Genomic DNA, 24,151 nt, shown 5'->3' with positions numbered 1-24,151 from the left:
GGCATTGAGCATTTTTTGGGCTACAAATAACAAGCTCTCTGTGAATACAGTAAGAGAAAATGGTGACACATTTAGAAAGGCGATTTGCAAACACACATTATAAAGTACAGTACTTGCATGGTCTGGATATGAAGTTGGATCACAAAGGGTTGCTATTGATACATCTTTGAGGATAAACTTTTGTGCAAATCCTGTTTTACTGACCCTCATTTGCAAATCAGCCCAGTGTACATAGATTCACACAAACATGTTCTGTAAACATGATGGAAGGACCTAAATAGGACCAAAAAATAACATTCTAGGTTGGTCCCCTAAAGGACCTGCAAACGTTATGGGAATGTAGTGTAGAGGGAACGTCCTAAAGTAATGGTCCCCTAAACATTCCCGGAAAGTCCTGAATGTTCCCTTAAGGTCCGCCAAATAACAACCCCCAACCCTTAAAAGAACTCCACATCGTGACCGTCTCAGAATGTGCTGGGAACGTTACCAGGTGACATCCTTGACACCAGCGGGGACATTCTGAGAACATTCTGGGAACATCAAATTTCCAAATAATATATGGTCCCCTAAATGTTCCAAGAACGTCCAGAATGTTCCGTGAAGTTCCTCCAAATAACATGCCCGAACCCTTTAAAGAACTCCACATCATGACCTTCTCGGAACGTTCAGCGGGGACGTTCTGAGAACGTTCTTGGAACGTAAAATTTCTAGTGGGGTGTAAACAATATGTCACGCAATATTATATTTACCTCAGAAAAGCCATTAATTACATCTTTTCATCAATATATCACTTCAGGTAAGCATAGGAGGGCATTAGAAGGCAGGGCTTGATTGTTTTCAATCCTCACTGTCAGCCACTAAATCCACCACACAAGTTTGTGGATCTGAACTAGATATAGGCACTGTACTTGGAATGCTTGAAGTACGAGCTAAATATTATGTGTACAGTACAGTAACTTCTGGTAATTACATTTCACGGACCTCGGGGCAGGGAGAGAGAGGCGAAGGGAGAGAGTGGGAGCTGGAGAGGAAATAACTGTCACTTTTGTGCCAACTTTGTAGTTTAACTGATGTTATATTAATGCTATACACAAAACATATACAGTATGTATGTATGTTTGCTTTGTATATTAAATAATAGTATGAGTGTTCCGTATGGGGGCGTGGCAGTCCATCTGCGTCCTCCTGATGTCCACAATCATCTCTTTGGTTTTGCTGATGTTGAGGTGGAGGTTTCTATCATTGCCTCACTTTGATAGTGTTCTTACCTCATCTATGTAGGCCGTCTCATCACTGTTCATCACCCTTACGGAAAAGAAGTTTATTCAAGTGTGCTATTAGTATATTTCTGTCTACTTTTAATGTACTTCTCAGAAATCTACTTTATGTACTTCTCAGAAATGTACTTAAAATTGGGTTTAAGTATACTTGACTTATACTGACAGAAAAGTATATGGATATGTGGATCTTTTGATCGAGATATAGGCCTTCCTAAAAGTATAATTAGGGCTATGTATTTTAAGTAAACTGGCTTGTCGTTGTGTTTACTCTTTTGATTGATAGCCTATTAAATACTTTTTTCATCACATACATACGGTTTTATAAATTTACATTGTTTGAAAATATTGATTTATAAAGAAAACAGCACTGAAATTGCAGGACCAGGAAGCAGTTTTTCACTTTCATTTTCATTTGTGGGTGTGGGTTGCAAGACAGTTGAAAATACGAGACAAGAAAATCTAAATCCATTTTGTGGGGAAATCCGATGCTGTAAGGTAAGGCAATGCATTTTTTATGCAATAACAAAATACTATGGCATAATTTCTGAAATGTTTAACATAGTAAGTATTAGTAGTATTTTTTTATTGAAAAACAGCAGCATGTAGCACTTTTGTGTGTTGTTCTTGCCTTCTTTCTCCATCTTACTTTCACTTTTACTGGAAACTCACCAACTCTTGTCAATGTTCAAAAGCTTAATTACTTGTTGCCTCTGTGCCCTATCAGAAAATGACTTTGCATGCAGCGTTTAGGAGTTATTCCAAGTTTTTTTCCCCCTTATTTCTTTGAAATGTGTCTCTTTGGTTGTCAGTGGCATTGTATAGGTTGTACATTTTACATTAAACCTACAGACGGTTTGGTGTTGTAGCGTTCTCAAGACAAGGACGAAGCGTTTCGATGGCAAAGGGTGTTATGCTGCTGTCAGCCACAGCCCATGCTGTACACAAGCGACATGCACACACGTGATGACTTATTTAGAGAACCGGACTTGAACCAGGAAGGTACTTATGCTTCCGTTCTACCAGTTTCTACCGACGGTTGTAAAGGGAAAGACGATTACTGTGACACACATTAGGCGTGTCCGTTATTACTGATGCTCAAACAAACCATGTAGGCCTATATGTGCGCTATCGGCTCACTGATTGCTATAACATCGTATTTCTGTCAGTAGCAGTATTATACATGACATCTGACGCACAGAAGCCAATGGCACATGTCACTATGCGTATTGGCACATCCGGTCTTCAAAATGTTGCAAAACGTTTTCTAAACGGAAACAGTGCTGCGTGGAAAACCCTGTTCTGATGACGCAAGAGTTGCAGGCAGCTGAGAAGGCCATTCTTTTGTGTTCTTTTTGAGGAATATTTGGAGCCTGATGAAATTGATATAAATACGTGTTAGCCTACTGCAAATATGCAATCACTGCCCTTGCCGTCCAGAATAAAAGAGAACATCCTCATCCCATTTAATTCACTTTTTTATCTCCTGGTAATCAATTCTAATTTAAATCATTTTATTTCTAGTTCTTACTTTTTTAATAGCTTGTATTTTCGTTCTCATTTTTATGTAAAGTACTTAATTACCATATGTGTGTGTATATATATATATATATATATATATATATATATATATATATATATATATATATATATATATATAATTTTTTTCTTTAACTATAAAACTCTCATGACAATCATGTCTTTCTAATATCTTCAATTGTTGTGTATACTGAGCTGCAGCGGACATTTGTAAACAACTTTACTTGGACCCGTTGTGCAAACTGTCTCTTTAATACCATGTGGTTTATATATATATGTTGCTGCTGATTGGGCTGACATATTTGACACACCCACCAAAACGAGAGAAAACGTATCTCAAACCCGTTGCACACCGTTTCCAGGAAACATTATGTTCAACCGGAAACCGTAGCAAAACGTTGCGCACCAGTTTGAGCTTTGAACGTGCCTCTGGCTGACACTGAGTCGCGGAACATGTCGCCGTGTGTTGTGACACCTCCAGTACCCTAGTGACTGACAGATTAATCGGGCACATAATACTGACGTAATTGTGACACAAAATCCTAAATAAATAGCATCATTTTGTGATATTATAAATATCAGTTAAACGCATTAAAGTCAGTAATATTTTTTCAAACGTGTTATTTGTGTCACGTCTGTATTTGATTGGCATGTGCCACTGAATGTTTTGTAATACAAACTGTCCATTCTTAGACTTTCACCATGCAGCTCAGGCTGTACATTCATTTATCCTGCTTCTGTCACACTTTTGCGGGAACCAATCACAGACTGGCTTATCCACCTGGCGCGCTATTGGCGGGTTTAACACGATGACAGATAGAGAAACGATGGGTTGTTGCCCGTTGATCACGCCTCTTGTGGCTGATTGGTTGAAAGACTATCCAATTGCTTCTCAATCTTAAATTGAGCTTGGTCTGGTGATAGCCAGACAATTCCATTCTAGGAAAGACACAAAATAAATCTATCATGTGTCACTACGAATAATAGCCTAGAAATCTAGACGCACCCTAGCGGCAGCAAATCTAATTTGCAGCCAGGTTCGTCTAGCAACGCTCCGTTGGCGTGCGAGCTGGAAAAACCAAACTCTGGTCAGGCCAATCACATCGTGTATAGAGTCGGTGGGCGGGCTTAACATAATGACGGCAGAGTTGCCGCGGTTCTGCATGCTACTCGTAAATAAAGAAGCTGGCGAACAGCGGTCTTTCGAATCAGCTTTGGCAGCGACTCTGGAAGACTTGGAGTTAAGCTTTTCTTTGAGAAAAGAACAAAGAACGGCACTGAAGTCATTCTTAAGAAAGGAAGATGTGTTCGTAGTTTTGCCGACCGGATACAGCGAAAGTTTATTCTATCAACTAGCTCCGCTTCACCTTCTTTGTTGCTCCGGTTGGTTGTAACGCTATCCTATTGCGTGCAGAGGGAATTTGAAAGACTACCGTTTATCTCGCCTCTCGGATTGAGCCCTGCCAATGGTGAGTTCCCAGACCCAACATCTTAAAGGGTTAGTTCACCCAAAAATGAAAATTCTGTCATTAATTACTCACCCTCATGTCGTTCGACACCCGTAAGACCTCCGTTCATATTCGGAACACAAATGAAGATATTTTTGTTGAAAGCTGATGGCTTAGAAAGCCTTCAGATAGGCCTCCATTGGCATTCAGTACATTTACACTCCCAAGACGCATTAAACGTGCATAAAAGGCACTTAAAACGTCATTACAAAGTCCATCTCACCACAGTGACTCTACAATAATTTTACGATGCGACGACAATAGTTTTTGTGCGCAAAAAAAATCAAAATAACACCTTTATCCAACTTGTTCTTGTCTTCCGTGTGTGCCTCCACGACGCATGCGCGAGAATATGACGCAGATCCGGCGTTCGGACACATGACCCAGAAGCGATTTGTTTACAAGCAGAGGAAGACGTGCGTATCTAAGCTGTTGAATTCTACATTGATCGTGCTTTAGGTCTCGGCGTAGTTCTCAAAATCGGGCTAAAGTGTGCATTTCATGGATTCCCGAACCCCGGCGCTACGTCATATTCTCGCACATGCGTCGTGGAGGCAAGTTGTGTCAATTAGGTCCTTTTATTTTTATTGACATGGCAAATTGTAGCAAAAACAACAGTGCACTAACAACAGTTATTAGACGAATACATTAGCCTACTAAATAACAGTTGACATTGAACATGAAATAGATTTAATGAAGCCCAAGTTCCAGTGAAATATCTTAATCCTCTATGATGTTTTGAAGTCCATATATGTGTGTATTCTGAGTGGCAGTTTCTCTCTACAGATGATGAGGTTGTGGGATGACAGCATCTGAAATACACAATTGAGTTTAGCGTTACAGTTACAGTTTAGTTTCCAGTTGTTAATGAAAAAACAATTGTTTATGAAGGTCAAAATTAGCAACAAAAAAAAAAGTGTGTTGGACAGTCTGTGTAGTTGTATAGCTGAGCTCAAGAAAATCAGTAATGAGGTGGCTTTGACAGTTACAGATTTGAAAAACAAAAAGGCGGGAATAAAGAACCGTAAACATTAACTCAAAGAACCATTTCAGCATATAAAGTGTTCTTCAAGACAATACGGTTCTAAATAGAACTGATACTACATCTAAAGAACCTTTGAAGAACAGTTACTAAATTACTACCCTTAAATGGTTTCAGGAGTTTTTGTGTGCTATATAAATAAAGCTTTACTTACTTAATTACAACTTACAACTTTACAACGATATGACTGTGCTCTTGTCTGCATTACATTTTTCAACAATCTATATTTTTGTCTATACTTGTGTATTCTAACACCAGGACAGCTCCGCCTGATAACTGATTCCTTCATTTTATTTTTAAGTGCCACTCAAAGTCCTCCATACACTGTTAAATTGTAGGCCATTTGGAGTGTAGAAAGGGGAATGGAGAGTTTGTGGAATGTAATGGTTTGCACTGCAGACAGACATTTGCAGTATGGTATATGCTGCCACTGTTTTGAGTTGTGTGTGTGTGTGTAATGAAGGCTGACTTAGTATGTTGTATGTATAAATCCGTTTTGGTCATCTCTCTCCAGCAGAGTAACTTTGGCATCACTATGCACCTTTTGACTTACGGCACAAACTCGCTTATTACCTCCCTGGCTCAACATCCTCATCTCTGTATCAATCCCATCATTCTTCATGAATTGTGCTAGGTAAGTACTTTGTTTATTCTATAGTGAATTCTCTAGTAAGTAGTCTTGATTCTTGTCTCACTGGAACTTGGCCATTACATCAAATGTAAAAAAAACAATATAAATGCTTTGTCCACACAACAAGCATGTTTTGTTTTAACACCTACAATGTTCACTTGAGTAATGACACAACTATTGTGACTTGAGTGGCAAAAAGAGAACAGTTTGACTTTACATATCATGGGTGAGCAAACAAACCCACTCTTATCGCCATTAAATCCATTTAACACAGAAATGTTGTGTGCGTGTTTGTGTGTATGTGTGTGTGTGTGGGAATGTTTTTGTGAAATATCAGGACACAAATGTGTATAATGACATGGGTATGACATAGGTATTACAAAAAGAGGGTGAAATATGAGGACGTTCCCCATGTCCTCACTTTTCAAAATGCTTATAAATCACACAGAATAAGTTTTTTTCACAGAAAGTAAACTGCACAGTCTCCTGTGATGGGTAGGTTTAGGGGCAGGGGCAGTATAAGGGGATAGAAAATACGGTTTGTACAGTATAAAAACCATTACGCCTATGGAATGTCCTCACATTTCACAAAAACAAACATGAGTGTGTGTGTGTGTGTGTGTGTGTGTGTGTGTGTGTGTGTGTGTGTGTGTGTGTGTGTGTGTGTGTGTGTGTGTGTGTGTGTGTGTATGTGTGTGAGAAAGGAATAGAGTGTTGGACAAGTAACTGATATTTTCCCACAGTATGTTTATTATGTTTTCTTGTGAACAGATACATACCAGTCCGTGGTTGTGCATAAAGAAAAAATGGAAACTCCGGCTTATGGGCAGGGACCTGGAAAAAAGGGAAAACATGGTAAGTCACCTATACATAAGATTTGTTGATTAGAAATACCGTGAGAGAATATTTTGCAGTATTAAAAAGTAGCCATTCTAATGGTAAGCGCTGAAAATTATTGATACTAACAACAAAGCCTTTAATGTCAACAAATCATTTAAAAACAGACACATTTTTAATAGAAGTGTCTAGAACTGGGTATTGAAAGATTTCACAAATCAATTTGATTCTAATTCACAAGCTCTTGATTCTATATTAATGCTTTGGATCTATATTAGGTACAGTACATATAATTTTGTCTTAAAGGGATAGTTCACCCTGAAATGAAACACACCCTGCTGTTGTTCCAGTGCCCTATGTCCTTCTATCTTTTTCGGACCTCAAAAGCAGAAATTTTAAAAATAGTCCTGCACTCGCTCCTTCCTATAATGGCAGTGAATAGCGACCAGGCTAAAAGTAAAACATTACAAAAATTATACAAAAGTATCACTTAATGATACAGTTAGACGCGCACCATATATGGAAAGTGTTCAGGGGGAATACTATAAGGTTTTGCGAGAAAGAAACCGTATTATTCAGCAAAAACACTGATATGTGCCGTTACTCTGTGCGTGTTCCTGTGAGTTCGAGCTGTGAGCCGGCGCTCATGCTTACTATAACTCGCACTGTTGTCATGGCACCCAGGATAAGCACACACACGCACCATTTTGAGAAATCAGGCTCAATAGAAACGAACGCGACTCTCGTCTTTTCTATAAGGTATATGATAAGAGATAATACCGGTACAATAATACTAATAATGAAACCTCCTGAAGTGAATATTGTGTACCGGTTGTCATGACAACATTGCGTGAGGGGCTGTTGAGTCAGTGCTGACGACTCACACTCATCACAGGAATGCGCTCAGAGTAACGGCCGAGCTCAGTGTTTTGAATAACACGGTTTCTTTCTCGTACTCCTCCTGAACACTTTCCATATATGGCGCGTCTCACTGTATCATTACGTGATACTTTTGTATCATTTTTGTAATGTTTTAGCCTGGTCACTATTCACTGCCATTATAGGAAGGAGCGCGTGCAGGACTATTTTTAGACCGAAAAAGATAGAAGGACATAGGGCACTGGAACATCAGCAGGGTGTGTAAAAGATGGCTTTATTTTCATTTCAGGGTGAACTTTCCCTTTAAGGAACACAAGCTCTCAACTAATGCTGTAGACTATACAGGCAACCCTCTCAGTTGGTAAAAAAAATGGAATTGGTGTACAATATTAAAGGGATTGTTCACCCAAAAATAATAAATTTTATTCAGGTTTTTTTATTTACTCACCCTCATGTCATGTCAAGCTCTAAAATGTCGGACAGTTCTCCACCATATTTTTTTCTTTAAAGCTGCTAATTTTAGTATTTAAAAGTACAAACAATACATTTGGATTATTAAACAAATCATTTAAATGTATGAAAAATAATGGTAAAATGCTGAATTATGTAATTCATCTTTTTTTTTATTATCTTTTTTAGGCAACATTCCTCATCTGCATGATTGTAAGGTAAGCAATGCAATGCAGGCATTATAATATATTATGTATTTTGAGCTAAATTAAATAAAGAACACAGCTTTATTGACAGCATTTGGGGCATATTATTATTACAAAACTTTACAGTTTTCTTTAAAAAATAAAAGCTAAAATCATAAGTTACTGACTTATGCATTTACAGTGGAAGTACACTGCAAAGCAATAACAATTTAAACACATACTTTCAAAAATATAGCTGCAAGACTTAAACATTATACGTGATAGAATCACTTACTGACATGGTGTAAATTTATATCCAGTCACACTTGAAATATCTTTGTCTAGTTCCCTTTCGAGGGAACTTCACACTGCGTCCACTAGGGACAGCTTTGGGAACGCCCACAGCGTGATAGCGTCTGATGCACGTATGTCAACTCAGCCAATGGCGAGAGTGAGCGTCTCGGGCGGGTGACGTCACGTCCAGGAAAGGATAAATATACATCCGGTCTGATCACACTTCAGCTTTTCTGCCTCAGCTAAGCGATCTGTGTGAAAACTGTCTCTGTCTATTTATTGTTGTCCGTCAAAAGCACAGTAATTATCAGTTTAAAAATGGCGAATGCATCAGTATTCAAACAGTGTACTCCTCCGTGTCCCCGTTTCCTTACGGGTGGAGATACACATGATTTGTGTGTGATGTGTTTGGGAGTGGAGCATGCTCTGTCAGCCTTCGAGGGGGCTGACTGTGAGCATTGTGAGAAGCTGCCGCTTCGCATGCTCCGCTCCCGCCTGTCACTCTTTGAGAAGGGTGATCAGGATCGCGTTCCCTCTGGTTCTGGACCTGCTGCTGCCGAGGCACAGCGGAGAAGGACATCATGGGGATCGCAGATGGATCTCTCGGCGGGGTTTGAAACGAGCGCGAGCGCTCTTTCTCTGCCTTCACCCGAGAGATCTGTTGCTCAATCTCTGGTGTCGGAAGCCCGCGCTGCGGCTTCTTCCGCCCAGAGTGAGAGCCCGTCGCTTCAACACTCCAGCTCTGAGGAGGTGGATGTGTTGAGCGTCGGATTGGGGGAAGATGATTCGCCATCTCTTTCCCCCGCACACGAAGAGCTGGTGGAGGTGATTACTCGCGCTATGGCGAAGTTAAATATTGATTGGCCAGCCGAGAAACAAGGCGCTCGTCCGAAAAGCAAATTAGACGAGCGCTTTTTGACGTCAAATGTGTCACCTTCACCACGGGGTCTTCCTTTCTTTCCTGATTTACACAGTGAGCTGTGTAGATCATGGAAGAAACCATATTCATCACGTCTTTTCAGCCCTCAAGTAAAAACATACAGTGATATTAGGGGGCTGAAAGAATATGGTTATGGGGCGATGCCTAAAGTGGATCAGACGCTTGCGAGTTATCTGTCCCCTGCGTCGGCATCGTCCCTGAAGGCCCCCACGCTCCCCTCTAAACCATTAAAGACAACATCAGGGCTAGTGGGGAAAGTGTACACGGCAGCAGGGCAGGCTGGTGCGTGTTTGCATACTATGAGTATTTTGCAAGCGTACCAGGCTGAACTGCTGGGGGATTTGGATGGCGGTGAAACAGTGAGCCCTGAGGCAGTGCGCGAACTGCGTCGGGCCACAGATTTATCTCTGAGAGACATAGAGACAGAGAGACATCTGTGGCTCAATTTGTCTGACATTAAAGACAAAGACAGGGCTTTTCTCCTTGATGCGCCAGTTGAACCTGCTGGTCTGTTCGGCGACGCTGTAAATGAAGTCGTCGACAGATTTCAGGAGAATAAAAAGCAAGCGGAGGCTTTTAAAAAATATCTCCCGCGCCGCCACCAACACTTTGGGGCTGCTGGGCGTGAGCAGCCCCAGCCGTCTAGCTCTTCGTACAGGCAGCAGCAAAAAGAGAGTGTTGCATCTCGTGCTCCACCTCAGAGATACGGTGGGCCAGGTCGGCACTGTCAGCCGAAGCCTTCTAAGCCGAAGACCGACCTGAGGGTCGTGCTTCAGGCGAAGAAGGCTTCAGGCCAAAAGAGGTCCTGACGCCAGCAGCGTCAGGTCTCCAAGGGCGCCCCCCCGCGGGGTGGATTGGTGTTCACCTCAGTATACGGTGCCCACTCCACTTCGTTGCCCTCAGGGGACCGTTCTGCCAACCCCGCCACCCTTGGTGCTTCGGGGCGCAGCGGTTTCCAGCGAGCTCGTGACTCGGCGTCCACAGGACAAGGTGTCACACTCGCAGCCTCCAAGGAGGTTAGAAACGCAGCCAGATCGGTTAGGTGCTGCCAGTACGCTTCAGGCCGCCGAGATGGTTGCAGTGGAAATATCAGAGACCAGCCTCGAGAGGCTAAGTAGATTTTAGTAGATTTTCTGGCAGAATGGAAACGTCTACCAAATATATTGCTATGGGTCCTGCAGACGGTAGAAAAGGGGTACAGAATTCAGTTTGGGTTCCACCCACCTCGTTTCAATGGAGTGCTGGTAACATCAGTACGTCCCGAGCAGGCTCTGATAATGGAACAGGAAGTAGAAACCTTGTTAAAAAAGGAGGCTATAGAACAGGTCCTTGTACAGAACAGAGAGTCGGGTTTTTACAGCCGGTACTTCTTAGTTCCAAAAAAGGATGGAGGGTTGCGCCCCATATTAGATCTTCGTCGTCTGAATTGTACAGTCAGAAAACTAAAATTCAAGATGCTGACGCTAAGTCAGATTGTGACCCAAATCAGATCCGAGGATTGGTTTGTCACAATAGATCTGAAGGACGCATACTTCCATGTCTCCATCCTTCCACAACACAGGAAGTTCCTGAGGTTCGCTTTCGGGGGCAAAGCGTACCAGTATCGGGTTCTTCCATTTGGTCTAGCTCTCTCACCCCGCACGTTCACGAAATGCGTAGATGCAGCTCTGGCCCCGCTCAGGCTGCAGGGCATACGCATTCTGAACTATATAGACAACTGGCTGATTCTGGCACAGTCGCAGGAGATGGCGGTTCGGCATCGAGATGTCGTCCTCGCGCATATTCAAAAGTTGGGGTTGAGGCTGAACGCGAAGAAGAGTGTGCTTTCTCCAGTACAGAGGACCACTTTTCTAGGCGTGGTTTGGGATTCCGTAGCAATGCGGGCAGTGCTTTCACCCACGCGCATTGCTGCGATTCTGTCAGCCGTAAAGAGAGTCAAACTAGGCCAGTCATTCACTGTCAAGCAGTTTCAAAAGTTGCTGGGGTTAATGGCAGCGGCGTCCAACGTGATTCCTTTTGGCCTGCTGTACATGAGGCCCTTACAGTGGTGGCTCAGGACCAGAGGGTTTTCCCCGATGGGGAACCCTTTTCGTATGATCAAGATCACGCGGCGGTGTCTCCGCGCCTTGGTCATATGGAAGAAAGCCTGGTTCCTGTCCCAGGGTCCGGTGTTGGGGGCACTATGTCGTCGAATCACCACGACAGATGCCTCTCTCACGGGCTGGGGAGCGGTAATGGAAGGCCGCTCAGCTCAGGGTCTGTGGGGGGACCATCATCTTTCGTGGCACATCAACTGCCTGAAGATGATGGCAGTCTTCAATGCATTGAAGTTCTTCCTCCCGGACCTGAGGGGCCATCATGTGTTGGTCCGTACGGACAACACATCGGTGGTTGCCTATGTAAATCGTCAGGGGGGTCTGCGTTCGCGCCCACTGTGCAAGCTAGCACACCAGATCCTCCTGTGGTCTCTGGGGAAGTTACTCTCCTTGAGAGCAATCTTTATCCCGGGGGCCCAGAATATAGGAGCGGACATCCTGTCGAGACAGGGGCTGAGGCCAGGGGAATGGAGACTTCACCCCGAGGTGGTGAAGCTCATTTGGGAGATTTACGGCCAGGCGGAAGTGGATCTGTTTGCGTCTCAGAATACGACGCACTGTCCACTCTGGTTCTCTTTGACTCATCCAGCTCCTCTGGGACTGGATGCCATGGTACAGACGTGGCCGAGGCGGCGTCTGTACGCTTTTCCCCCAGTTGTTCTGCTCCAGGGAGTTCTGGAGAAAGTTCGCCGGGAGGGGATAAGTCTACTGCTAGTAGCTCCTTACTGGCCGAGCCGGATTTGGTTCTCGAACCTTGTAACACTGCTCGATGGCTCACCTTGGAAGATTCCAATCAGGAGGGATCTTCTATCTCAGGCGGAGGGCTCATTATTTCACCCCCGCCCAGAAATGTGGAACCTATGGGTTTGGCCGCTGAGGGGGCCAGGCTCATAGAGTCTGGTCTCTCTACCGAGGTAGTGGAGACCATTCTTAGCTCCAGAGCTCCATCCACGAGGAAACTATATGCCCTGAAGTGGAGGTTGTTCACTTCTTGGTGTCAAGAACGACAGTTAGATCCAGTCAACTGCCCTGATGGTTCAGTGCTAGATTTTTTACAAGAGCGATTCTCTTCTGGGTTGACCCCTGCTACACTAAAGGTGTATGTTTCATCTATTTCTGCTTACCATGCCCATGTGGATGGTATTACTGTGGGGAGGAACCCGTTGGTAACTTGTTTCCTTCGTGGCACTAAGAGGCTGAGGCCTGCGGTGCGCACTAGAGTTCCTACTTGGGATTTGGCTATAGTGTTGGAAGGTTTATCTGCGGCTCCGTTCGAGCCACTTGACATCATCTCAGAAAAGTTTCTGACTCTGAAAACCGTCTTCCTTCTTGCCATCTCTTCTATTAAGAGAGTAGGAGACCTTCAGGCCTTATCAATATCCCCTTCGTGCTTGGAGTTTGCACCAGGGATGGTTAAAGCTTTCCTTTACCTCAGATTAGGGTATGTTCCGAAGGTGTTAACCAATGTTCCACGGCCTATAGTGCTGCAGGCTCTCTGTCCTCCTCCATTTGTTAATCCAGACCAGGAAAGATTGAACCTTATATGTCCAGTGCGAGCACTGGATGCTTAAGTCCACAGAGCTGCCCTGTGGAGGAAAGCGGATCAATTGTTTGTTTGTTTTGGACCTCAGAACAGGGGTCTCCCTGCGTCCAAACATACAATGAGCAAGTGGATAGTCGAGGCTATCTCACTGGCTTATGGGTCTTCTGATCAGCAGTGTCCCTTAGCTGTCAAAGCCCACTCTACTAGGAGTATGGCGGCCTCTAAGGCCTTGGTATCGGGGGTTTCCCTCAAAGAAGTCTGCGATGCGGCCGGTTGGTCCTCGCCTCTTACGTTCGTGAGATACTATGATCTTGACCTGGAATGTGCTCCAGGTTCTTCAGTGCTCCTGTCTTGAATGTGCCACAGTTTCACACGACAGGCATTTGGTATTATGGCGTTTTGGTATTTCGTTCCCAAAGCTGTCCCTAGTGGACGCAGTGTGAAGTTCCCTCGAAAGGGAAACTCTGCGTCCCTTTGCCATACTCCCTGCATCCCTGTGATCCCTTGCTTCGGCAGTTTAGCTGAAGTGCGATCGGACCGGATGTATATTTATCCTTTCCTGGACGTGACGTCACCCGCCCGTGACGCTCACTCTCGCCATTGGCTGAGTTGACATACGTGCATCAGACGCTATCACGCTGTGGGCGTTCCCAAAGCTGTCCCTAGTGGACGCAGTGTTTCGTTCCCTTCTCGGGGAACTATGGTTATAGTCATAACCTGAGACGTTTTCTATAAAAATATCTAAACACTCTCAAATCTAAATTAAATTTACTCAAGAGATTAACAGTTAAAATGCCCTTTATTCATTTAGCAGAGAGAAGACGGTGAGAAAAGAGAATCAGGAAAAGAACCAGCCCAAGATGAAGACAGGGAACAGATCGAATTGGAAATCTTTAGTAGACTCAAACTCAGTCGTGAAAACACCAACAAACTGTCAATAGACTTTCTGCAAGTAACTCCGCCACTACAAAGGCATGAACCTTGTAAGGAGAAGAATTTGGTTCTAACTTATATACAAGGACTCCTGATGGCAGATTACACAGCAAGATACATTCCAATGGAAGAAGAAAAAAGTGAGGCGCTTAATACAAAAGGCGCCATGGTTTCTGATGTACAAGAGGGTAATGCCTTTGAAAACATTTTCAAGAGGTCTGTGCATCTTGATACAGGCAAAAGACAGCCAATTCACCCAATGGACATTCAGATGGCAGTGTTTCTTTGTGCAGATAATTTCCTTCGTCAGCTCATGGTAACAAAACTCTCACAGTGTCAGTTTGCTCTTCCGTTGCTTGTGCCTAATATATTTACCAAGGAGATTGAATTTCCACTGTGGGCCTTCAGGCAATTTAAGAAAAGCTGGAAGTCACACAACGAAAACACCAGTAAAAGCCAGACAATCTACAAGGCTGAGACACCTATGATTGCCTTTTTCAGATTTTCAGCAGTTTCTTCATCCAAATCAGAATTAATGAACAACCTGATCAATGAACGGCATGACACTTTCTTTCACAGACACTGCCGTGGAAGCAGCAAATCCCGCCTGCTGATGGATGGAGTGGTTGAGATCGCCTGGTACTGCCCTTCAGGAGAGAAAACTGATAAATTTACAGACTGTGTTGCCTTCTGTAATCTTCATGGTGAAGCACAAGCTAATGAGACACAGCTACAAATTCTGACTGATAAGTCCTCAGTAAATGTAGTGCTTTTGCCAAATCTTGATAGGAGTGACAAAAGTATGGAAAAAGTGGAAGAGTTCTACAACAGTGCAAAGCCTCTCATTTGCCTTCTGACTGAAGATGACTCAGATGTTTCCAAGATAAAGGAAGGTAAATATACAATTGGCTTGAAAGAAAGAAATAGATCAGATATATCAGAGGAACTTAGAAGAACCATCAATGAGTGCCTCTCTAAATCACTGCCAGTTTTCAAACTTGAGAAAATGGGCGAGCATTCAGGAATCAAAGTTGATGAGAATAATGATAACTGCAGTAGAGGAAAAGAGGCAGCAGAGACGATGATGAAACTACTTAAGACAAAGGAAATGTCCGAAATCAAAGAAACATTTCTGCCTTGTCAGGGAAAACTGTGGCACGACTGGTGTCTCAAGAACAAAGAACTACATCGACCTCAAGGGAACAACATTGAAATGCATAATAGCAAAAAACAAACAGAAATGCACAAAATCCGTGAGCAGCAGAAAAAAATTGGCCTCAGTGAATTCTTAAAATTGTTTATTGAAAAACTGAATTTCACAGATGCTACTGAGAAGATGTATTCCCTTAAATGGCTGGGTATCCTCCTGGATGAGTACACTTCAAAAGATCTCTGCAAGCTTCATCATGAGTATTATGAAACATGGTCAAAGGTGCTGGATTTGAAAAAGGAACATGATAAATCTGAGCAACTGACAGCAGAACAGTCACAACTAGAGAATCTGTCTGAAAAACTGAATGTAGCATCCTTTGGCTTGGAACACATATTAAGAGAGATTGGCCAGATATATGAATCACACATATCTGTGAGAAAGAATAAAATATCTGGATGTGAACTAGATGTCAGGTGTCTCCCGAGGTTTGCTGCAGAGCTCATGATCTCTGGATATCCAATAGAGCTGATGGACGGTGATGCAGCTCACGTTCCTCTGATTTGGGTTCAAGCGGTTCTAGATGAACTAATCAAAATGCTGGGAGACCAGAAAGTCTTTGTGTTGTCAGTTTTGGGTATTCAGAGCACTGGGAAATCCACCATGCTGAATGCCATGTTTGGACTGCAGTTTGCGGTCAGTGCTGGTAGATGCACCAGAGGAGCTTTCATGCAGCTGATCAAGGTGTCTGAAGAACTGAAAACCCATTTAAACTTTGACTACATTATTGTTGTCGATACTGAAGGACTTCATGCTCTGGAGTTGGCTGGCAGGTCAACAAGACATCATGATAATGAAATGGCAACATTTGTAGTCGGTCTTGGAAACATGACTCTGATCAACATCTTTGGTGAGAATCCAGCTGAGATGCAGGACATCCTTCAGATTGTTGTTCAGGCCTTCCTGAGAATGAAGAAGGTACGACTGAATCCCAGCTGCATGTTTGTGCATCAGAACGTTGGAGACATCACAGCAGGAGAGAAGAACATGGTAGGGAAAAGGTGCTTGCAGGAGAAACTAGATGAGATGACTCAATTAGCTGCTAAAGAGGAAGTCTGTGGTGCAGAGTGTTTCAGTGACGTCATTGGATTTGATATAAAGACTGATGTGAGGTACTTTGCCCAGCTCTGGGAAGGCAGCCCACCAATGGCTCCACCCAATCCAGGTTACAGTGAAAATGTGCAGGAGCTTAAGAACACAATCCTATCCCGTGCCTCACAATATAATGGTGTGACACTGGCACAATTCAAAGATCGTATTGGCGACCTCTGGAAAGCTCTTCTAAATGAAAACTTTGTTTTCAGCTTCAGGAATACTTTGGAGATTGCAATGTACAGAAAATTAGAAGAGGAGTATGCTAAGTGGACCTGGAGTCTCAGAAGTGCCATGCTGGAGATTGAAGATAAATTGCACAACAGAATCAACAACAGGCAACTGCATAAAGTTGAGAGTAGAGACTTGGAAGAGGAGATGGCAAAGACCAATGAAGAGGTGAAAAAGTCCATGAAGCTTTACTTTGAAGAACACAAAGAAAAAGAGATGTTGATTCAGTGGAGATCGAAATTTCAAGAGAAAATCAAACACCTTCATTGGGAACTTGTGAGGGATGCAAAAAGAAAGCTAGAGAACATTATTAATCAAAGGGAAGCTCTCACTAAACTGGATGGAGAGAAAACTCTGCATGAGCGAAAACTCCTTGAGAAAAGCAAAGAGCTTGCATTCAAGCTCAAACAAAAAGGTCTTGATGAGAATGAGCTGAAGGCACAATTTGATCAAGTGTGGGGAATGTGGGTCTCTCAGTTGGCAGGGGTTGTTCAACCTTTTGAAGAACTTAACATATTAAGGGACATTATTACAATAATATCTGAAATTCATGAAGAAGCACTTGTGCGTGACAGATTAGATAAATATGGACACATACATCAAATCACTGATTTCACCACATATGTAAATGTCATTGGAAAATACTGGAAAAGCAAACTGTTTGGCCTTCCACCAGAAGAGCAAGAGTCAATAAAACAATTGGTATGCAGTATTTATCGTGAAACTATGAACCTGGTGAAGTCAAAATCAGTTACAAACACAGGCTACAACACAAGCTACATTCAAGAAATTGCACAACTTGTAAAAATTAATGTAGGAAACCACAAGTGCAAAAAAGCACAATATGAGTTCAAGAAAGAGTTCACAGTGGATCTGACAATCAGTGCATGTAGGTGGGCAGGTGAGAAATTTGCAGATCTCCATCAGGAGTTCAGAAAGTCTAATGACCCCATGGTTTATTTAGAGAAGAAGAAACCAGAATATTACAGCGTGTTCCAGGGATTCTGCAAAGGAGCAACATCTGCTGCAGTTTTTGGAGCCTTGATTTGTAGTGAGCTGAAAAACCCCATTCTCCAGAGTGCCTACAACAAGGCTGCAAATGATCTAGCAGGAGAGATGCGGACAAATATTCCAGCATTCAAAGGCAACAGGTCAAACCTGGAGAAACACATTCTGAAAGCGCTAGCAGAGGGAGAGGACTTTCAAAAGTTCATTCAGTACATACATTTACCGAGGAGCCACTTTGAAGATTTCATCAAAGCTGAAGTGAAAGCATACATAACAGGGGAGAATTCCCCCGCTCTTGCGATGATTAATGGGAACATCAAGAACAAGGAGCAATGTGTCATCAAGGCTGCTGAAAAAGCAACAACTGAAGTTTTGAGTAAAAGTGGAGATGCCAATATGTGGCTGGAGATATTCTCAGACTGTCTGAAAGATGAACTTGAATACAGTAAAGAACATCTCACCGGTAACTGCTGTCAGGATGTCACTGACTTTGAACTTCTAAAAGAGGTTGTGAAAAAAGAACTTCAGCCCATCACAGAAGAGTCGAACAAATACGTAAAACCCTCTGATATCGAAATGAAAATGTTTAGGAAACCACCAGATGAGATTTTGATTGAACATTTCTGCCAGTGCTGCTGGGTTCAGTGCCCCTTCTGTGGTGTTGTCTGTGTTAACACAATGGAGGACCATCCCGGAGATCACATTGCTCCCTTCCATCGTAACTGTGGGATGAGAGGGATGATTTACAGAGGTACAGACAATCTTTGCTTGGAATTCTGTACATCTTCAGTGGCAAGTGACAGTCAATCCTTTTACCCAAAATCTGATTCAGATGAGACAGTTTTATGGAAGGAGTATAGAAAAGCAGGTCCAGATTTTGAGAAATGGAGCATCACGCCTGATGTCTCAGAGCTGCCATACTGGAAGTGGTTTGTGTATCGATTTCAGAATGATTTGGAAACGTATTATAACAAAACTTTCAGTGGTTATGGCACAATTCCAAATGAATGGAAATCCTACACAAAAAAGCAATCTTTGGAGAGTTTGGAGAAATACCTGTAACTGTAATTGCTGCCTTAAATGTTCAAAGTTAAACCATAGTGTCCTGTAAGAGTTTATTATCAATAGGTTCTGTTCTTTTCTCAGCACTTACTAAAGGCTAAATTTGTCAGATTTTTAATTATTTTATATAGAAATGATAATGTGTACCATTACCAATGTTTTCTTCGATGTTCAGGGTTTTTGATTGGTAATTTAGTTTTTTTAATTAATGAATTAAAGTTTTTACTAATATTGTTATCTCTACCAACATATTCTTAGTATTCCAATGATATTACACTGTACTTTTTGCTAAAACAATTTTAATAAAACTTGTTTTGTGTGTGTTTTTGCTATAATAATTGACTGTACATTTTCCATTGAAATTATTTATCTTCCTTGTAGATTAGCTTAAAGCTTCTTGTTAGATGTTTCCCGTTGAAGTCAAGTTTGCGCTTGCTAACAGACATTACCAGAAGAGGGCAGCATTAAATCATGAAAATCAGCAGGTATAATCAGATTTTTTATATACGACTGGAGATGAATGACAGAATCACAGATTTCTTTTATAAAAAAGAAATTTCCATGGTAACAGTGTGCTTTAAGTTTATTTGAACTTTTATGGAAAGTTAAAAGTTTGCAGGGTTTTTTTTATTTTACATATGGAAGCAGAGGAAAGTGAATTGTTATTACATACATATTTATTAAAACAATACAACAACAATATGCAGCAACAATGTAAAATCTGAATAATGCATATATGATCTCCTACATGGAATACTAAATGATCCCCATTAATCTTCAGAAAGTTTCTGTACAGTTTATAAAACAGTTGAATTAGTGAAGGATCTGTGATTTTGCTCTGGTGAGGTTCACTGTCAGACTTTTGCGTCTTTGTGAATTCTCAGCTAGTTTCCGTGCGTCTTCCTCTTCCTCTCTCCAGAGCTCAAGCTTTTTCCTCTCTAACTCCTCATCTTCATAATTCTCCTCCAGCTCTCTCTCCTTTCGTGCTATCTCCTCCTGTCTCTCCTCCAGAATCTTCTCTTGTTTTTCACGTATCTTTCTTTCTGAGTTTGGGTAAAACGAATTTGTGTAGCAGCCTCTGCCATTGATGGCCACCAAAGTATCAATCTTCTCCAGAAGTTCGGTCACTTGCTCAAAGTTTCCCGTGTTCTTGTTATTGAAGAACACAAATCCACCACTGCAAGTGCGGATAAAGTCTCTAAGGTCTTTGTCTGAGCTGGCAATCACATCATTCGAAGTTTTCCCTTCTAGTCGATCTCCATGTGTGAACAGAACAACTGTGTAATTCCAAACGTTCTTTCCGAACATGTTGTGGATCAGCTTATGCATGTTCTTGTCCTCATTGGTTAAGTTTCCCACTGGTAGAACCAGCAGAAACACATGTGGTCCTGGTTTATAGAGAGAGACAGACTTCATGATATCCCTGGTCACCTCCTTCTCTATTCGATTGATCTTATTCAGTCCCGGCGTGTCGATTATGGCCAAGGGCCGGCCGTTGATGTGTCCAGATGCTCTTTCACAGAACTGGGTGACTCTGCTCAGCTGCATATCTGTGTTGAAGGCGTTCCACCCGAGGATGGTGTTTCCAGTTGAGCTTTTTCCAGACCCCCTTGCCCCCAGTAACATGATGCGCAATTCCTCTGCCTCAGCTGAAAAAGATTATGCACATATTACAGTATGTTGACATTTTAAAAATGTCAGAAGATATTAAAGGGACAGTTCACCCAAAAGTGAAAATCATTTACTTACCCTGATGTCTTTCCAAACCTCTGTGCATTTCTTCTTCTGTGAAACACAAAGCGTAATTGGGAATTTTTTTTTTTTGTATTCCACGAAAAAAAAGAAAGTCAAATAAGTTGAAGCGACATGAAGGTGAATGATGACAGAATTAGCATTTTTGGGTGAACTATCCTTTCACAGTACCACTTGGCACCACTTAAGGTCACCATCTCTGGAAAACTGACTTGAATACAGTGTTGCCAAGTCAGACCCCTTTAGCAACTTCTTCTTCTTCTTCTTCTTCTTCAAACAAACAAACAAAACAAAAACGCCTAGTGCCAAATCTTGTGACTTTCTGGACAAACCTTAGCAACTTTCCAAATGCCGCGGTTATAAATAAGTAATTGTAGCAGTGGAGTGGAAGTCACTGTCATACTCGTTCCATTGTCTGACAGAAAATATGTAAATGAGAACAGCTTTATTGGACATTCGGCTATGTATTCTATTAAAATACAGTTGTATTCAAGCAAGGATTAGGAGAATAAACATTTAAAGTGCACTGCAGACATTAGGTAAAATTCAAGCACAACGCAATGCATCACAAATATGCTAATTGACGTCATCTAGCAACATTTAGGGTGTGTCTCAATAAGCTCCCTATATATAGTTAGTTCAGTAGTCAGGGCACTGATCAGGGAGATAGACATTTTAAGGGCTGTCTTAATCGCAAAATCCAGTGCACTAAACATTCGCTCACTAAAAAGTCCCACACTGTGAAAAACAGGAAGCGTTGATGCTCACTATCTTCCCTTAACATAAGTTCAAATATCTTTGCACCAATGTATGTACTAATGTACTTTTAATGTACTTTTTAAATAGCCCAAGTAAAACATTGAATTTGAAGGTCAAAGAATACCTGAGTTAAAGAACAATGGCAGCATGTCAAACGTAGTATGTCCGGCAACTGCATGCAGCACGTACTTCACCAATGGTTGAGAAGCAAGTAATCAAATTCGGTACAATAAAAGAATATAACAAATCTAAGAAAGCTCCCTCGATGACTTTCATAGGCAGCCTTGTAAGGAAGCATCCTAACCAAAATTCACCATTCACTAGAGATGTTGACTTAATAGACTAATAAGCATAAAAATCACAGCTCTCTCAAATAGTTAATTCACAATTAAACAGAAACATATTTCAGATTGGCATTCTGGAAAAGTTTCATAAAGCTAATCGCAAGGCTTTCTGCGATTCTTCAGTATTTAAGATCTGCTCAAAAAGAGTTTCATTGTGTCGAATGTTCTTATGCCTAAAATGCTATATGTTTAACCATTTGTATGAGCACATATGATTTTGCGAAACCATTTTTAGTTTTAGTTCCGAGCATTCTTGGTATTCTGATCTGATCTGATGTGTTTGATTCTTGTTTTTGTTCTCTTGGATTTACAGCACAGATAGGAGTTATTTCATGTGCAATGACCATTGTCTGCTTCTTTAGACTCAAGCACTAGAAGACAATAAACCCGCTGAACCAGCTTAGTAAATTCATTCATTCATTTATATTTATTGCCAGTGGTAATTAATATCATACTTACCGTTAAAGGAGGGTGACTTTGAATTTGCTTTTAAGTCTTGAATATCTAAGCCGAATAAAGCACAGATTAATAACGATTATATATACAGTGTGTGTGTGTGTGTGTGTGTATATATGCACCAAGATGTTAGCAGCAGATTCTTTAAGTCCTGTAAGTTGTGAGGTGGGGCCTCCATGGATCGGACTTGTTTGTTCAGCACATCCCACAGATGCTCGATTGGATTGAGAGCTGGGGAATTTTGAGGCCAAGTCAACACCTCAAACTCGTTGTTGTGCTCCTCAAACCATTCCTGAACCATTTTTGCTTTGATGCCACCAGGGAAAACCGTTTCCATGAAAGGGTGTACATGGTCTGCAACAATGCTTAGGTAGGTGGTACGTGTCAAAGTAACATCCACATGGATGGCAGGACCCAAGGTTTCCCTGCAGAACATTGCCCAAAGCATCACACTGCCTCCGCCAGCTTGCCTTCTTCCCATAGTGCATCCTGACTGGTCTGCGGCTATATATGCAGCCTCATACGCAACAAACTGCGATGCACTGTGTATTCTGACACCTTTCTATCAGAACCAGCATTAACTTCTTGAGCAATCTGAGCAACAGTAGCTCTTCTGTTTGATCGGACCACACCTGCCAGCCTTCGCTATCGACGTGCATCAATGAGCCTTGGCTGCCCGTGACCCTGTCGCCGGTTCACCACTGTTCCTTCATTGGACCACTTTTGATAGATACTGACCACTGCAGACCAGGAACACCCCACAAGAGCTGCAGTTCTGGAGATGCTCAGATCGTCTAGCCATCACAATTTAGCCCTTGTCAAACTCGCTCAAATCCTTACGCTTGCCCATTTTTCCTGCTTCTAACACATCAACTTTGAGGACAAAATGTTCACTTTCTGCCTAATATATCCCACCCACTAACAGGTGCCGTGATGAAGAGAGAGAGTTCTCACATGTTGCTTACCTTGCAGGGTTGGTGACTTTAAGTTTGTTCTTACATTTTCGTATAGTTCATCAATCTCAGCTACATAAAATATAAATATTCATTAGTTTAAAGACCGTATATATTTCAGTAAAAGAGCAGATTATAAGAATTATTTGATTTGAATGAATTGGTTCAGACTTGATATATTGAATCAGAAACTCACAGCTCAGTGATGAGTCCAGTTCAAAGGTTTCTTTCTCTATTTCAGTCTTCTCATCTGAAGCCATCGCTCTGTTTAATAGAAAATATCTTAATGAATGAAATATCTGCCCTCAATATGAGACTTGGTTCCCTATTTTAACAGTTTAGTCTCTTTATTTCTTTCTAGCATATATGGTACAATGGGGCTAAAGGTGCACCGAGGTAAAAGTCACATTTGATTTTGTTTTTATCTAAACTTTCAAGATCCACATGGAAATTTGGCTGATCCTTTACTCCATTGCAAGTTGATTCTGATCTGATCTAATATTTGACTTTTTTTAAATGTTGTTGATTTAAGTAGCAAATGAGAAATGCTAAAAAGGTTTTGTTAATGATTTTTAGTTTTGTTCAAGGTAACAGTTTTTCAATAATGGAAGAATTTGTAAAAGTATGGTATTGGAGGTAAAAGGGACCCCTGCTGTTGGGGCAAAAGGCATAAAAAATGTACATGATATTAAACAGCAGGCTTTTTTCCATTGCTTGACATGAAATGGTTAAATTCCGATAGTAAATATCTTTACCTTTACAATTAATGCCTTTTGCCCATTTGTGGGACAAAAGGCCCACTAACCTTGCCACCTTATACATTTATGAAATTTTATTCGAACACATATTATTTAACAGATATATTCAAGAAAATACTCACAATGGTCAGAGCTGACGTTTATGATTCTGGATCCACAGACGGAGTGTAAAGTGCTTGAATCTGAGTTCCTTCGCCACTATGAAAGAATGACTGGGAATCCTGTTTAACCAGTGTCTTTAAGGGTTGCACAAACCGAATGAGAAGTCTTCTATCTGTCTTCTAACAGGCATTTATGATAAGAAATGAGCTAAACATCTTTCAGATACGCAAACAATTTCAGTAGTTTCGAGCACGGAGACACATACTGAGT

The 24,151-nt window shown here is 41.7% G+C and overlaps 2 protein-coding genes across 4 annotated transcripts; one reads left to right on the top strand and one right to left on the bottom strand.

Moving 5' to 3' along the window:
- Nucleotides 1-1,678: 1,678 nt before the first annotated feature.
- Nucleotides 1,679-19,433, top strand: LOC307134251 (interferon-induced very large GTPase 1). Of its 3 annotated transcripts, none has more exons than XM_079829836.1 (5): nucleotides 1,679-1,775; nucleotides 5,881-6,000; nucleotides 6,769-6,852; nucleotides 8,353-8,381; nucleotides 14,033-19,433. In XM_079829836.1, the coding sequence occupies exons 3-5, from the start codon at nucleotides 6,804-6,806 to the stop codon at nucleotides 18,755-18,757; spliced, it is 4,803 nt and encodes a 1,600-aa protein (XP_079685962.1). In that variant the 5' UTR covers nucleotides 1,679-1,775; nucleotides 5,881-6,000; nucleotides 6,769-6,803; the 3' UTR covers nucleotides 18,758-19,433. The 3 variants fall into 3 exon arrangements, with proteins under 3 accessions (XP_079685962.1, XP_079685963.1, XP_079685964.1); XM_079829837.1 differs by having other exon boundaries at nucleotides 1,702-1,775; nucleotides 5,884-6,000; XM_079829838.1 differs by having other exon boundaries at nucleotides 1,703-1,775; nucleotides 14,734-19,433.
- Nucleotides 19,325-24,151, bottom strand: LOC307134444 (GTPase IMAP family member 7-like). The gene is made up of 5 exons (XM_079830190.1): nucleotides 23,902-24,151; nucleotides 23,218-23,285; nucleotides 23,034-23,093; nucleotides 20,507-20,542; nucleotides 19,325-20,406 (listed from the first exon to the last, which is right to left on the bottom strand). The coding sequence occupies exons 2-5, from the start codon at nucleotides 23,279-23,281 to the stop codon at nucleotides 19,571-19,573; spliced, it is 996 nt and encodes a 331-aa protein (XP_079686316.1). The 5' UTR covers nucleotides 23,282-23,285; nucleotides 23,902-24,151; the 3' UTR covers nucleotides 19,325-19,570.

Source organism: Gobio gobio (genome assembly GCF_949357685.1).
Source record: "Gobio gobio genome assembly, chromosome: 1".
Taxonomy (NCBI): domain Eukaryota; kingdom Metazoa; phylum Chordata; class Actinopteri; order Cypriniformes; family Gobionidae; genus Gobio; species Gobio gobio.
Note: the sequence above shows the minus strand (reverse complement) of the source record. Positions and strands in the feature narration are given on the sequence as shown.

What these genes read in the sequence shown, in the direction of transcription:
- LOC307134251 (XM_079829836.1), top strand. Translation starts at nt 6,804, where the DNA reads ATGGAAACTCCGGCTTATGGGCAGGGACCTGGAAAAAAGGGAAAACAT. An exon ending in TGGAAAAAAGGGAAAACATG is followed by an intron (nt 6,853 to 8,352) that starts GTAAGTCACCTA and finishes TATCTTTTTTAG; the next exon opens with GCAACATTCCTCATCTGCAT. An exon ending in CTCATCTGCATGATTGTAAG is followed by an intron (nt 8,382 to 14,032) that starts GTAAGCAATGCA and finishes TTATTCATTTAG; the next exon opens with CAGAGAGAAGACGGTGAGAA.
- LOC307134444 (XM_079830190.1), bottom strand. Translation starts at nt 23,281, where the DNA reads ATGGCTTCAGATGAGAAGACTGAAATAGAGAAAGAAACCTTTGAACTG. An exon ending in ACTGGACTCATCACTGAGCT is followed by an intron (nt 23,094 to 23,217) that starts GTGAGTTTCTGA and finishes TATTTTATGTAG; the next exon opens with CTGAGATTGATGAACTATAC. An exon ending in AGGTTTGGAAAGACATCAGG is followed by an intron (nt 20,407 to 20,506) that starts GTAAGTAAATGA and finishes AATCTTTTTCAG; the next exon opens with CTGAGGCAGAGGAATTGCGC.